Genomic DNA, 12,572 nt, shown 5'->3' with positions numbered 1-12,572 from the left:
GAGGGCAGGCATCTCCAGTTGCTGCCTCCTTGAATGACAACCATTATAGCAAAAATCAAAGTTCTTTCTAAATAGTAGTAAATGAAGGTATTATCCAGCCTACTAAACAGTCTCTAGCAGAACTGCAAAGTAGTTCTATAAATGCATTTGAAGTTTTTCCTTTGGGCACAGTATTGGTATACACAGCAATACTGTATCTTCAGAAGTTGCCAAAGTGATGAAACACGATCAGCCCTAAATCAAGTTCATCAACCTAACACCCAAGGGAAACACACCAAATATAAATGAGCCCTGTCTCATTTTATCAGCATACAATTTTTAGCTGGCCTTGCCCTCTAAATATATATGACCGAGAATGAAATTACGAATAATTCCCAAACAGAACACTTGCCAGGTTTAAAAGAGGAAGCATACCATATTGATGGGTTCTTCCTTGGGTGCATTTGCTATGGTCTCAATCACACAGGAACAGATGCTTTCCAGAGATTTTTATTATTTTTTCCTACTATCAGAGCAGTGGGTATTCCTCAAGCACTAAGGAAAGACTATAGTACAGCTCAAGGGTTTTAGTGTCACCTCTCCCTTTCTTGGGAATTTTATCTGTGGTTACACAGTTATTATACTATTTTATATGAATATTCTCACATTGAAAGGAAGGTCCCTCCCAATCAAACCAAGACTCAGAGCCTCACAGGAAGCCTTGACACTCAGATTTCAGTAAGACCATAGCTATAACAAAAGAGGTTAGGAGTACTTAGGGAAGTTTTTCTAGTCTACTAATCCTCTAATTAAGTGCTCAGCTTACCCTACTAAATACAACTGAACAATCTGCTTCTAGAAGATTTACAAAAAACACAGGAGCTATACAAACCTTCAGTTTGGACAAGTATGTCCAACAGACTTCAATGAGACTTTCCAGAAGTTGCATTTTACTTCTACTTTTCTAAAACCATATGTGGAAGACAGGAAAGAAAGACATGTATGTGTGCTACTAAAACAAGCAATACTAAATGCGTTTTGCTTCCTGCACAGTTGAATATTTATTTCAGTGGTTCTAGCAGGCATTACACTGGCCACTGTCACATTGAGTGCCAACACCTGCAAGACGAGCCATGTCCCAGACAAATCAGACACTTGTATTCAGTCAGAAAATACAAAGTGGTGGTGTTAATCAGAACCCAAAATTAAATTGGGAGAAAAAGTCAGAAAGGAAACAAACACTGATAAGAGACAGGTCACAGTAGTGACTGACCATCAACTACAGCATATTGCTGCAATTTGTTTAAAAAAAAAATAATAATAATAATAAATAAATAGGCAGGGGGATTAGAATGAATACAAGAAAAAGGGATGGGTTGATTAATATTAAGGCATGACTAAAATGCAAGAGAATACTCTATTAAAATTAGATGCCTGCTTGAACTCAACCCAAGTCTTCTGCAAGCCAGAAAATTTACCATCATGCGTAGTTAGTAAATAATGTCACCAATCCAATACAAGATATCAAGTTGCATATCTAACACTATAGTAGTCGTTTTACAAAGTTGCATTTTATCACTGCCTCACAGCACTAAATTTCATTCAAAATATTCATAGGTCCATTAACTTGTTTCTAAAATTACAGTTAAAAATACATAAATAAAATCAGTTTTCCCAAACTGAAGTTTCTCTAAAGTTTAAGACTAACACTGTAATGAGTGAAATATATAGTTTATACGTCACACTGCTTCATTCAAAATTGAACAGTCCTGTGACTGTAGCATGCAAAGTAGTAGAATCTTTATAACTAGTCACCTCTGATCTTTGCCTAGTCTTCTCAGCATATGCATGCCTGATAGACTGCTAGGGCCACACCTGAAGGCAGCACCAAAATGAAAATTAAAAAACACATGTACTGTACTACAGAGACCCTAACAAACAAGACCACCGCAATCAGATGCATTTCAACTTGTATAAATTAAACTCTTACTTCTTATGCTCACAAAAGGAAACAGAAAATTGTGGTCATCTTATAAAATTTATATAAAACAATTCGGAGGCCTTTACAGCTTTTATAGGCTAGGAAAATTCCATCTCATACATTTTTGTTTCCAGGGAACTCTAAAGTAGTAACCCCTGTTACATACTGCATTGCAGTTAAATGGCAGTGATAAAGGTTGCCCATACAAGAACTAAGCAATAGCTTGTAACGCTAATACTGGAGTTCGCCGCTTCATTGTAGAAATTCCCATAAATCAAGCTGTGTAGCTACGCCACTGAAGTCTGACAAAAACGCTATCTCCATGATCATGCTACCACAGTTACACAGCATTTTAAGTTCACTTTTTTTTTAATGTCAAAAGGAATAATCGATAGGCTATTTCAAAATTCTTTACCAGAAACTTCCCTGCCTTACTTGCACAGAATTTCTCAAAGCCACAGCTGAAAACTGTCAAATTAAAAAGAGTTGACTCAAAATAATGAAAGAAAAAAAAAAGTGACATTCAAGCACTCTCAAAATCTGGTAGTATATACTCTCATGACCGTAAAAGCACATTTTCTTTCTGGATTCGACCTGTTAGTATGATTAAGCAATTCTAACTACACAGAAAATATCTTCCCCAACACAGAAATCTCTACTTCAAGCATTATTTCCATCACCATATCTTTCAAAAATTTCTTCCACAACTAACACATCTTAAGGTAGCACACCATTCTGAGAGACAACTGATAAATATCACTTGCCATCAAAGCACATCCACACCATTATTAAGTTACACAGCTGCTATTTACATACAGGTTGCATTTTCCTCCCTGGACGAGCGTCTTCCATGCTGATGTGCCGGAGCGGAGAATGCCCTTGTCCGAGACCCCGTAAGGAACCTCCCGAGGGATCAGAGGCTGCGCGTACATGACTGCTCCAGCCCGCTCTGCTCGGCACAGCCGTACTCGGGAAATCGCTCCCCGACCCGCCGCCCAGCGCTCCCTCCCCAGCCTCCCCTCTCCCAGGCCACCCATTGCAGCTACCGCAGGGTCACACGAGAGCAGGGTGGGTGAGACGGCATGCCTTCAATTCCAGCTCAGAGAATACCAAAAAAGGAACTGAAGCAGAGGTCCAGACTTAACATTTTCTGCATCAATGGCAGCTAAGGACAGCTCCAAGGTTATATTTTTTGCTCTGATCCAAGACTTCATTAGCACAACAAAATGAAAGCACATTTGTACTTCAAGTCCCAGAACAGAACAACCCAGAAGTCAAACATCTGCTAAGTGTGTTTATAGCTATTTTATCAACCTCTCACTGAATACTCATCCCAAAGCAGGTTTTTTGACATAAGCCATATATTCTCTTCCAGCAAAATAAACCAAGGCTTACTAAAAAAAAAAAAAAAGTCTTTTTTTTTTCCTCTCCTTATGAAGTGGTAAAAAAGCCATGCTGTTAGCTGTGATTAATTTCATGTTTCCTTCCAGAATAAGATAAATCTCTGCTTCAGGTACAACATGAGCAGCTATAATTTTAGTTTGTTTAAGCCAGTCTTGGAAAAATGCAACCTTCACCCTAGCAGATCAAATTCAGAGCTTCATTTCACTCTTATCATCATCACTGACAAACCTTAACCCCCTTGTCCCATCACATAACACGTAGGAAAATGGGTCTTTAAGGCATTACCCATAACTTAACCTTCATGACATGACACTACCTTCCTTGTCCCTTTTCTTCTTTTATTCCCACTTCTTGGCTTAGAAGAACCCTACTAATGAAGCTAGACTGGTGTCAGCCCAACCAACAAACAACTTGGAGAAAACAAAACAAAACAAAAAATATACTGTTCATAAACTTGGGGCAAATACCACCAGCCAAAGAAACACACTGTGAAGATGGTATTTATCACCTAGTACCTCAGAAATCACAAGACCACATTCAGTTCCCCTCGCTGCCTTTCTCAGTCCAGAAAATTCTCTAACCGTAGACTAATAAAAATATTCTCAGATAGTGCTGACAAGAGAGTTTAAAAGAAGTTTGCTTCCACTCTGTAAACAGATATTCGCTTTAACATGTGTGAATCTTTTCACTTCCAAGCTATTGAAGGCCTCTCTGTTGCTGTATGTAAATGACCGTAAACTAAATGATTCATATAGGAAGAACAAAGTTAAACAAAATATTAGATATCTTAACTCTTAGTGAACCCTCCTCAGCTGAGCATCCTAAAGCAAACCTACTCTTTTCCTAATGCTGGGCACAGGTTCATACAATTCTTCAGCTACCCCGATAAATACTGTAACAGATATGCTGAATTGTGTTCGGGTGGCTCTCCCACACTTTAATGCAGTCCTTCTTAGCATAAATCCATACTACGAGTACTCCACCTTCTAGAAGTAAAAAAGTTGGATTTTTAGGGTGGGAGTGTGTGTGTGTGTGTGTGAAGGGGGAAGAGGCTGTCTGTTCCTTTGGGGTAGTGTAAGGGGGCAGACAGGACTGGGAATCACATCTTAGATTTTTTGTTAGAAGTTTTGGAAAGAATACTTACTTGGTGTGGAAACTTAAAAAAACCACCACACTCTGAAACAGTTTATTGAAATCTCTTTCTGGTTTGGAGTCGCCCAGTTCCTAGTTAACAGTCAGTCTTGGAATAAAAACAAACACTTAGAGGCTTTATTCATTTAAAAAAAAAAAAAAAAAAAAAAAAGGAAAAGAACATGCTCATGTGGGGCCCAGCTTAAAAATCCAACATTCTAATATATAAGCAAGGTTTTTTCAAACAGATGGAAGTTTCTGTCTTTTAAGTCTCATACCAAAATACTTGGTGGATAAATGGCTGCTCTTACCTAAGAATAAATACCAGGGAAAAGCTTTGCATTAGCTGGAGAACACCACAGCAACTTCAAACTGCAACTGTCTCAACATGCTTAACTACAGAAGTATTCTAAAACAAACCATAGGCAAATATATTCAAAATCAGCACATCCTTGATCATGTTCAGTGACAACACCGTGAGAACTCTGAGCAAAACTATTTGTGCTGCAGCAACATTTCAACCATATGCTTCATGATGCAAAAGAATCTTTATTAAGTGGATGAGGACTTTTTTTTTTAAGAAACAGGAGTAGCTATCATGAAACATATGCTTTGTCCATCAGTTTTTCCTTCCCAGTTTTCACTTTTATACCCCTTCAAGTTCCACTTATTTGAGCTTATCTCTGGCTATAAAAGCACTTTTTTTGAAACAAAGGTCCAAAAATTTTAAAAAGTATCTATTCTGCAGATGGAAAAGGAAGATTTCATCTGAGCTCTAATCTCTTTGCAAAATTTTTAATCTTCATAAATGATATACAGGGCTCACTTTGAAATCACTATATCTTTGAAATTGGGTTCATAGAATATTTTTGAAACACCCTGTATAGTCCATTATTTCCTTGTAAGCAGTACAGGCTTCCATTAAAAATTCCCTCAAAATCAATTAAATCGGACTAACCAAAACCTCTGATAACCATGGGGTGGAATGCAATAACTCTTAAAATGAATTAGAAGATCAATTTTCATGTCACTTCTTATTACTAGTTTCTGGATCAGTCTGTAAAAATATCCCCTATCACACCTTACAGCAACACTAGTGTTAACTCAACAGCAAGCTGAATGTATTACTACAGCCACAAGCCCTTCTTTTCTATCCAAATTTTGCTCTTAAAATGAGAAAGCAATTATGATCCCAGTTCATTATGAAGTGGCAGTAAACTGTCTTACTGTGGGGTCTGCACAGTCTCTAGCAGACAGAGCTGTGCTTAATCTGTTATTCCGAGATGGCAGAACATAAGCAACATTTTTATTTAAAGCAGCAGCAGGATTTACCATGTGAGCTCAAGCCCAGAGCCAGACTTAGACAGATAAGAACACAAGGAAACTGAGGGCTCATTTGCTTGCAGAGGCCATACTGACATGCCCACACACCTCACCCTGTAAATTGGTAGATCTGGTAGGCTTCTATTGGTACTTTCAAATCCTGTTTTGGTGAGAGGGGGTGTGCCAGGTGTTAGCGCTGCATCCATAATCTAAACTCAACCTTTCCTCATACAAATGAATCATAAAAAAAAAAAAAAAAAAAAACACAACCACAAACCAACAGAAAAACAAACACCACCAACCTGGTTCGCTGGCACCTTTCTTTATATATCTGGAAGGATGGCACCTATCAAATCCAAACAACCTCTCTTTAGAAAAGAATACAAAAACCAATAAATACCCATGAGGCAATAAGATGATACTTCTAAATGAGGATCTATTTTGATTGGGAAGGGGGTAGGGAGGAGATCACAGAGGACTTGGGAAGGGAGGCAAGGTGCTACGGGATTACCATGATGTAGGAATAAGTTGTATGACACAACCTGTCTAATGTTTGTATGTCAAATACCACTACACATTGTTCTGTTCAGTTTCTTATTAAATGGGAACTTACTAACTCATATTAAGAAGAACAGCTTCCTACAACTTTCCTATTATACATAGATTAAATATAAGCTATTCCACTAAGGAGATGTTGTTCTCTTAGCAAGGGAACACAGAAACCTTTGCAGGCAGTGGTTTATCATACAATGAATCAAAACTACCCATAAAAGCCAAGAGCTTGACTGCCTGCAAGTATTTTGCAGAATATAATTTCCATGTAACAGCTAGTTCCCAAGAGGTACACATGCATAGCATGCTTCAGCTTGCTTCAGTTTATATCGGCACGTACGCATGGTAAAGAGCGTTTCCCAAAAAAGAAAAAGGGGAAAAAAAAAGGAAGAAAAAAAGATAGATGTATTCTGTGCAGATATTCTCTGGTGTATTGCCCCAGTAGTGGACTCTCGGGTTTCTCAGCACATTGCAGGACAGCCGTCACAAGGCACTGGGATGCTGAGAGACAGCACTAGGCAGATCACTAGTGTCCTGGTGTTGTTAAAAAACAAGTTTCTCTTTTAGTGAATTTGCCTGTCAGCTAAAGCCTTCATATTAGCTGCATTTTCCTGGAGAACCAGATACATGTTTTGCTAAACATAGCAATGGAATGCAAACTTATTGATAAGCACAGATGGACATCTCGTGAGAGCGGCAACGAGAAACAGGTGACCAAGAAACTGACCAACTGTGTATAACGTTCCATTCACGTGAATACTTCATATAAAAATGGGAGATCACGAGGATCTCGTCCCTTTTGCCCTTTTACGTCCTTCTGCTTATGGCCGACATTAGGAGAGGATCTTGCTAGTTGTCCCTGCGAACTGAGGCCTAGTGAGAGACTGAATCCAGCTCCGGTTGGCTACACAGTCCAATCCAGGACTTTGGGTGTCGGCTCTGCAGCTGCTGAGACTTTCAAGATTGGTTTTGTATATTTTGTATTATTTTCTCCATTCTTATTAGTAGCATTAGTAAAACATTTTTTAATTTTTCCATCTCTCTTCTCTCTGTCCTTCTTTTCCTCCTGATCACCTGTCCTGAGTGGGAAGCAGGGAGAGGGAAAGGCAAAAGGGGGAAGGGGGGGAGGAGAGGAGGTTAACAATACATCTGTCAGGGTTTTATTGTCACCCCGCAATCTAAACCCTCGACAACTAGTTTGAACCCTCCTGACATTACACAATTACACATCATTCTGCGAGCTGCATACTAATTCACTGAGAGGATACCACTGAAATTTGTAATCTGAATCAGCATCCATAGCAAGATATAAACTACTTCATTAATCACCCTGCGGTCCTGATTTCGATACATTGACGAAGCAGAAAAACAAAAGATATATGTGAAGTTTTAGAGTTCTTTACTTATTCCAGGACTCAAAAACATCTCTTGTAATCGCATGCTTTTACCTAAATTCATCTTCAGGCATTTTGCCAGCATTTTGAGAGATATTCTAATTTTTCTTTATCCTAAAGATGACTTAGATCCCTGTGTAAGTTCACAAGAACTACAAATCGGGGCTGTTTCAACGCTATTAAGGCCACTTAGCCAAGGCCGTATGTTTAAATGCTCTACCATCACTTGTAAAAATATTAGGCATTAATCTAGAATAATAGATGGCACAGAAGTGAACAACTGAAGCAGCAAAATATGGGGCAGATAATGTTATCTGGTTTGTACTCACATTATTTGAATTATAGGCACACAAAAGCCTTCCCCTGACTGCAGATCCTCAGAAGGAAAAAATGAAAGGGGGGTGGACAGAAAAGAACAACAACAACAAACAGCAGCAGCTAATAAATAAAATTAGTCTTTCATTGAATGCTGTAATTTTTGAATGACTCTTCACCTACATATCTTTCTTTTCATAGAAAAGTGAAAGATTATGAATGTCACCAATTCACACGAATTCAAGGTTTAACTCTTCACCTTCAGCTTTACATGTCTCCCGAGTTCTCCTCTATTCACATAATTGCATTCCACTCAAATCAAGTATCAGAATTTACTGACATGTTTACTGTTACAGTGAACAAAAATTACTACCTACAAATCAAAGCTCAGCAAGCTATGACAAGAAGGTAAGGCAACATTTCCAGCATCAGTAGCAGGACTGACACAGCAGGAGGTATCAGCTCTCTCCTGGCCCACAAGATTTCTTCATAAAAACAAGGCAGGCAGAATGGAAGTAAAATTCTGGATCTGCTCACAATCACTGCAATTTGAGTGAGGGGTGGATTTTATAAAAAAAATGTAACTTTCCAAGTGGTGTAACATACAGGATTCAGGTGGTGTTGTCTGCAGATCCTTTCAATACAAAGTACATTCCACATATCACATTGCCCAAGTTATGCTGAATAACTTCAAGACATCTGAAAACTGCATGTCAGACTACTATCACTGTTACATGCCGAATATCAACTAGTCACCAGTGTATTAGCAAGCCTCTACCATGATAAATTCACAATTACCAAAAAAAATTCTAGCAATCCACATATGCTTTATTATTATAATAGGACAGACAGCAACAAAAAGCTGGTATTACTTTTTTTTGTGCTAATGCTGGCACTCATCTGAACCAACCACATACCGGGATAGAGAACCGATCCAGCAATAAAATTATACCGACAATATTTTGCCACTTCAGCTCCAAGGCTGCTCTTTAGTGGTGAGGCACAGGTGGTGCACAGAGCAGATGAGACTGCTGAGCCCAGAGTAGGAAGGCCAGGACCAGGGGACAAGTCCAGCCGAGACCGACTTGTTCTGCAGCGGAGCCACACTTCAGTGTTGTGGCTTCACATCTCAGCTTGGGCAAAATTAACAGCTTGGACAAACGGAGAGATACCACTCATGTCACTTTCCCTTTTACTCACAGTATATTACAACATCCTTGCCTTACATTAGATTTTATACTTTCCTGATCACACAGTAAACAGATAACTCAGTTAAAAGTTACTTCAGAAAACTAACCGTGACAAGTTTTGTTTTGGTTCGTTGGGTGTTTTTTGAGGTTTCTGTTTGTTTCGTGGGGTGCTTGTTTGTTTGTTTTGTCAGCTTCACAAGTTGAATCACCTTACGGGAAAGGAGACAGGACAAAGTGGGAATGGCACCTCCCCTTCAGAGACCACAAGCTAATTAGGCCAGCTCAGCCTTAGCATGAAGCCATACCTTGAAACATGGACTTTCTTGCCAAAATTTCTTCCATTTTCCTCTTGCAATTCTAAAGCACAACATAATACCTTAAAAGTCAGAACTTTAAACTACTAGGAGCCAGCCTAAGATCCTTTGGAAGGATGACTGAAGGGACATTTAAAAGGAGATCCACTTCTATTTCTTATTCACTTATCTAATATCATTTAAAGCTACACAGATGAGCTCCTTTTGTTTCTGTTTAAAGAGAGAAAGCAGCTGTTTTTCTGATGTACTAAGAAGTGTAATGTTTTTGCAGTGTCTGACTAGATGGTTCTGCGAGAAGTCAGTTTAAAAGTAAGGTGCTGATTCTGGCACAACAGATCCATGCATGCCATTGTACATGGTACATATTTCACAGCAAAGTTCAATTGACAATATCCAAGGGAAACAGAGATCTAAAAATTAGGCACAAAAGAAAACCCAACTCTTCTGTACCTACTGCATCCTTGTCTCAAGAACTACTGAATTTTTTTTTGTACTTTATTACTATTTCTCCTTTTGCGAGTAACCACGTAAAAGACAATCTACATCACAGTACTTCTAAAGAAGATGCATGCATTCCTCTTATGAAGAAGAAACACTAACGCTGTAGGACTCTTACTGTAAACTTATGACTTAAGGGGCTATTTAGTATAAAATGTTGAATGCATCCAACACAGGGCAGGCAAATTAGATACCCTTGATTTGTTTAACAAACATTTAGAATTCTCTACTTTAGACAGCATTAACATTTGAGTTTGCATAGGAGATCTAACCAGCCAACAATTACTAAAAAGGGTGCTCGCTTAAAAAGTTACCCAAACAATACAGAGGCATTTTTAAGCATTTTGGAATAAGCAACAGAAGTTACCTGTCTTCCTAATATAGCTACAGTTAGACCACAGTTCCACACAGCTTCATCTGTACACTGTCATCCAGTGGCACAAATAGAAGCCCAAGGGAAGACTGATTTTAAATTAAATTAGAGCACGTACAACAAGGAATTTAGACAGGCTTTTGACTCACATAGACACTTCTGGGGGACAGACAATTATCTAGCCTTGCATAAAGTCTACCCACAAAAATTCTCCTGACATGATTATTTTGTAAGGTAAAAGTGAACTTGCAGAGTAAGCTTACACCAGATCCATGCTCCTCGAGATGCAACCATGGAAATTTTGATCAACCCCAAGAACTCTAAAGCTGGGTTCAACATACCGAGTCATGCCTCTAGATAACAAACTGTCCTCCTGCATTCCCTGCCTGAAATTGAAAAGAGATTCAAGGTTTAAGATTGTTTTACAAACATAATTGATCCCATTTACGGAAAACTAAGTCAAATACACAGTAAACCAAACATTAAAGACAAATACCTAAAATACATCATCCAGACTAGAGACCTAAGCAAAAGACTTTCCAGCAATATGAATCAAATATGTTATACCTGATGGCTATGAAAACTTTATCTTAACATCTGTAATTCATGATTTCACAGCTAGCGGGAAATTTCTAAATGCTGAAAAAAATGCAAAAAAGTTGATCTAGACAATGACAACTGCATCTGGCAGCCAAAAGAATTTTCTGCAAACATCAGATAAGGGAAAGTTGAGGAAAAAAATTGCATTGCATTTCTAACAGTTTAGAAACCAAGCGTCCAGAATGTGTCTTTCTGATACTAACAAATCTGTAGAAAAGCTATCTACACAGAATTCAAGACTTGCTTTTACTGTGGCATATAAAATAGGAAAAACTACAGCTTACAACCCTGGGGATGTGTTACTATATCAAACAAATTTCTGCAATCAGATATCTTAATTACATATGCATTAATACAACTTTAAACATTTAAGTGGGTTTTTCTGGGAGGAAAAACATGTTCACTAGAGGGTTTTTAGCAACCAAACCAATCTGTCATCATTCCATGATTCCAAAAAGGCTGTTTTCTACCTCCAGTTGATTCAGGACAGAATCTGAAAAGTGAAATACAAGACCTATGAGAAACAAGAGTGATAAAATCAAAAATTTCCTACCTACAGCCAAAAGCAACATGTAAAGAAATATTCAAATAGGAAAAATTTGAATACACTTGTCCTCTAGGCAACTCCCCATGTTTCTAATGGTAAAGTTTTCATTTGCCTAGATCACACACATATTATAAACATATCAATCCCTTTTTTCCAGTGTCACTATGCTTAAGTCAGGGTACACACAAAGAAATTAACCCACCCTTCCAGTACAAGTCACACTTCTTCACAGGACTGACTTTACAGGGAAAAATCAACTGACTGTAAACCAGGCTGGAAGTGTGTCACTGAAGAGCATGCTCTAAAAATCTATGTACACAACAAACAGAATCAAACTGGCTTATACTGCATGGTAACCTTCACCAAATGAGATCATATCTGAATGACGATAAGGCACTCAATTTTGGTAGAAAAAAATACCTTTTTATTGAAATTTGAATAAAACTTAATATTTGGGGCAGTACAAGATCATAGCTTTTGGTGATCTTAACATCAGTTTCAGATCTTTTGACTGAGATGTAATTAATTTAATAGAAGCAATAATTTTGTATCCTATTTTAACCACCTTTTACAGACTTTCTCAATAACTGGGGTTTCCAAAAGATCTGTCTTTAAAATGTGAATCAGTTTTCATTGTTGATTATCAAAGTCAACAGTAGCAGAAGCAAGTGAAAAAAGAAAAAAGTATATAAAGCAAAATCATTCAAGCATAATGAAACAAATAAACTCATATTTTAAAATATTTATAACCAGGTCAACTATCTACTAAATACTATATGTTGTCTGAGGCCTCAAAGGCTCAAAGAAAGGGTAATGCGCTGTTTTCTCACTGGGACACAACAACTGTACCAAAAGACAGCTCTCCCATTAATGGGACTTTTGGAACCACCATGTCTGCATGCTTCACTTCTATTCTGAGTCTTAATTTGGATTTGCAAGATAACCCCACATTCCTAAAAGCTCTAAAAGAA

The 12,572-nt window shown here is 38.1% G+C and overlaps 1 protein-coding gene across 8 annotated transcripts in view; it reads right to left on the bottom strand.

The window, feature by feature from the left end:
- Positions 1-12,572, bottom strand: part of SLC4A7 (solute carrier family 4 member 7) — a 95,548-nt gene that overhangs the window by 64,050 nt on the left and 18,926 nt on the right. Inside the window, exon 1 of one of the 8 annotated variants that reach the window (XM_082046726.1) lies at positions 2,777-2,891. The exons of the other annotated variants lie outside the window; for them this stretch is intronic. Coding sequence (XP_081902852.1) covers positions 2,777-2,812 — 36 coding nt within the window. The 5' untranslated portion in view covers positions 2,813-2,891. Of the gene's footprint in view, positions 1-2,776; positions 2,892-12,572 lie in introns of those variants that run through there. 8 annotated transcript variants of the gene reach the window in all.

The sequence above is a fragment of the Streptopelia decaocto genome (genome assembly GCF_964273445.1).
Source record: "Streptopelia decaocto genome assembly, chromosome: 2".
Taxonomy (NCBI): Eukaryota; Metazoa; Chordata; class Aves; order Columbiformes; family Columbidae; genus Streptopelia; species Streptopelia decaocto.
This window is presented reverse-complemented; position numbering and strand designations above follow the sequence as displayed.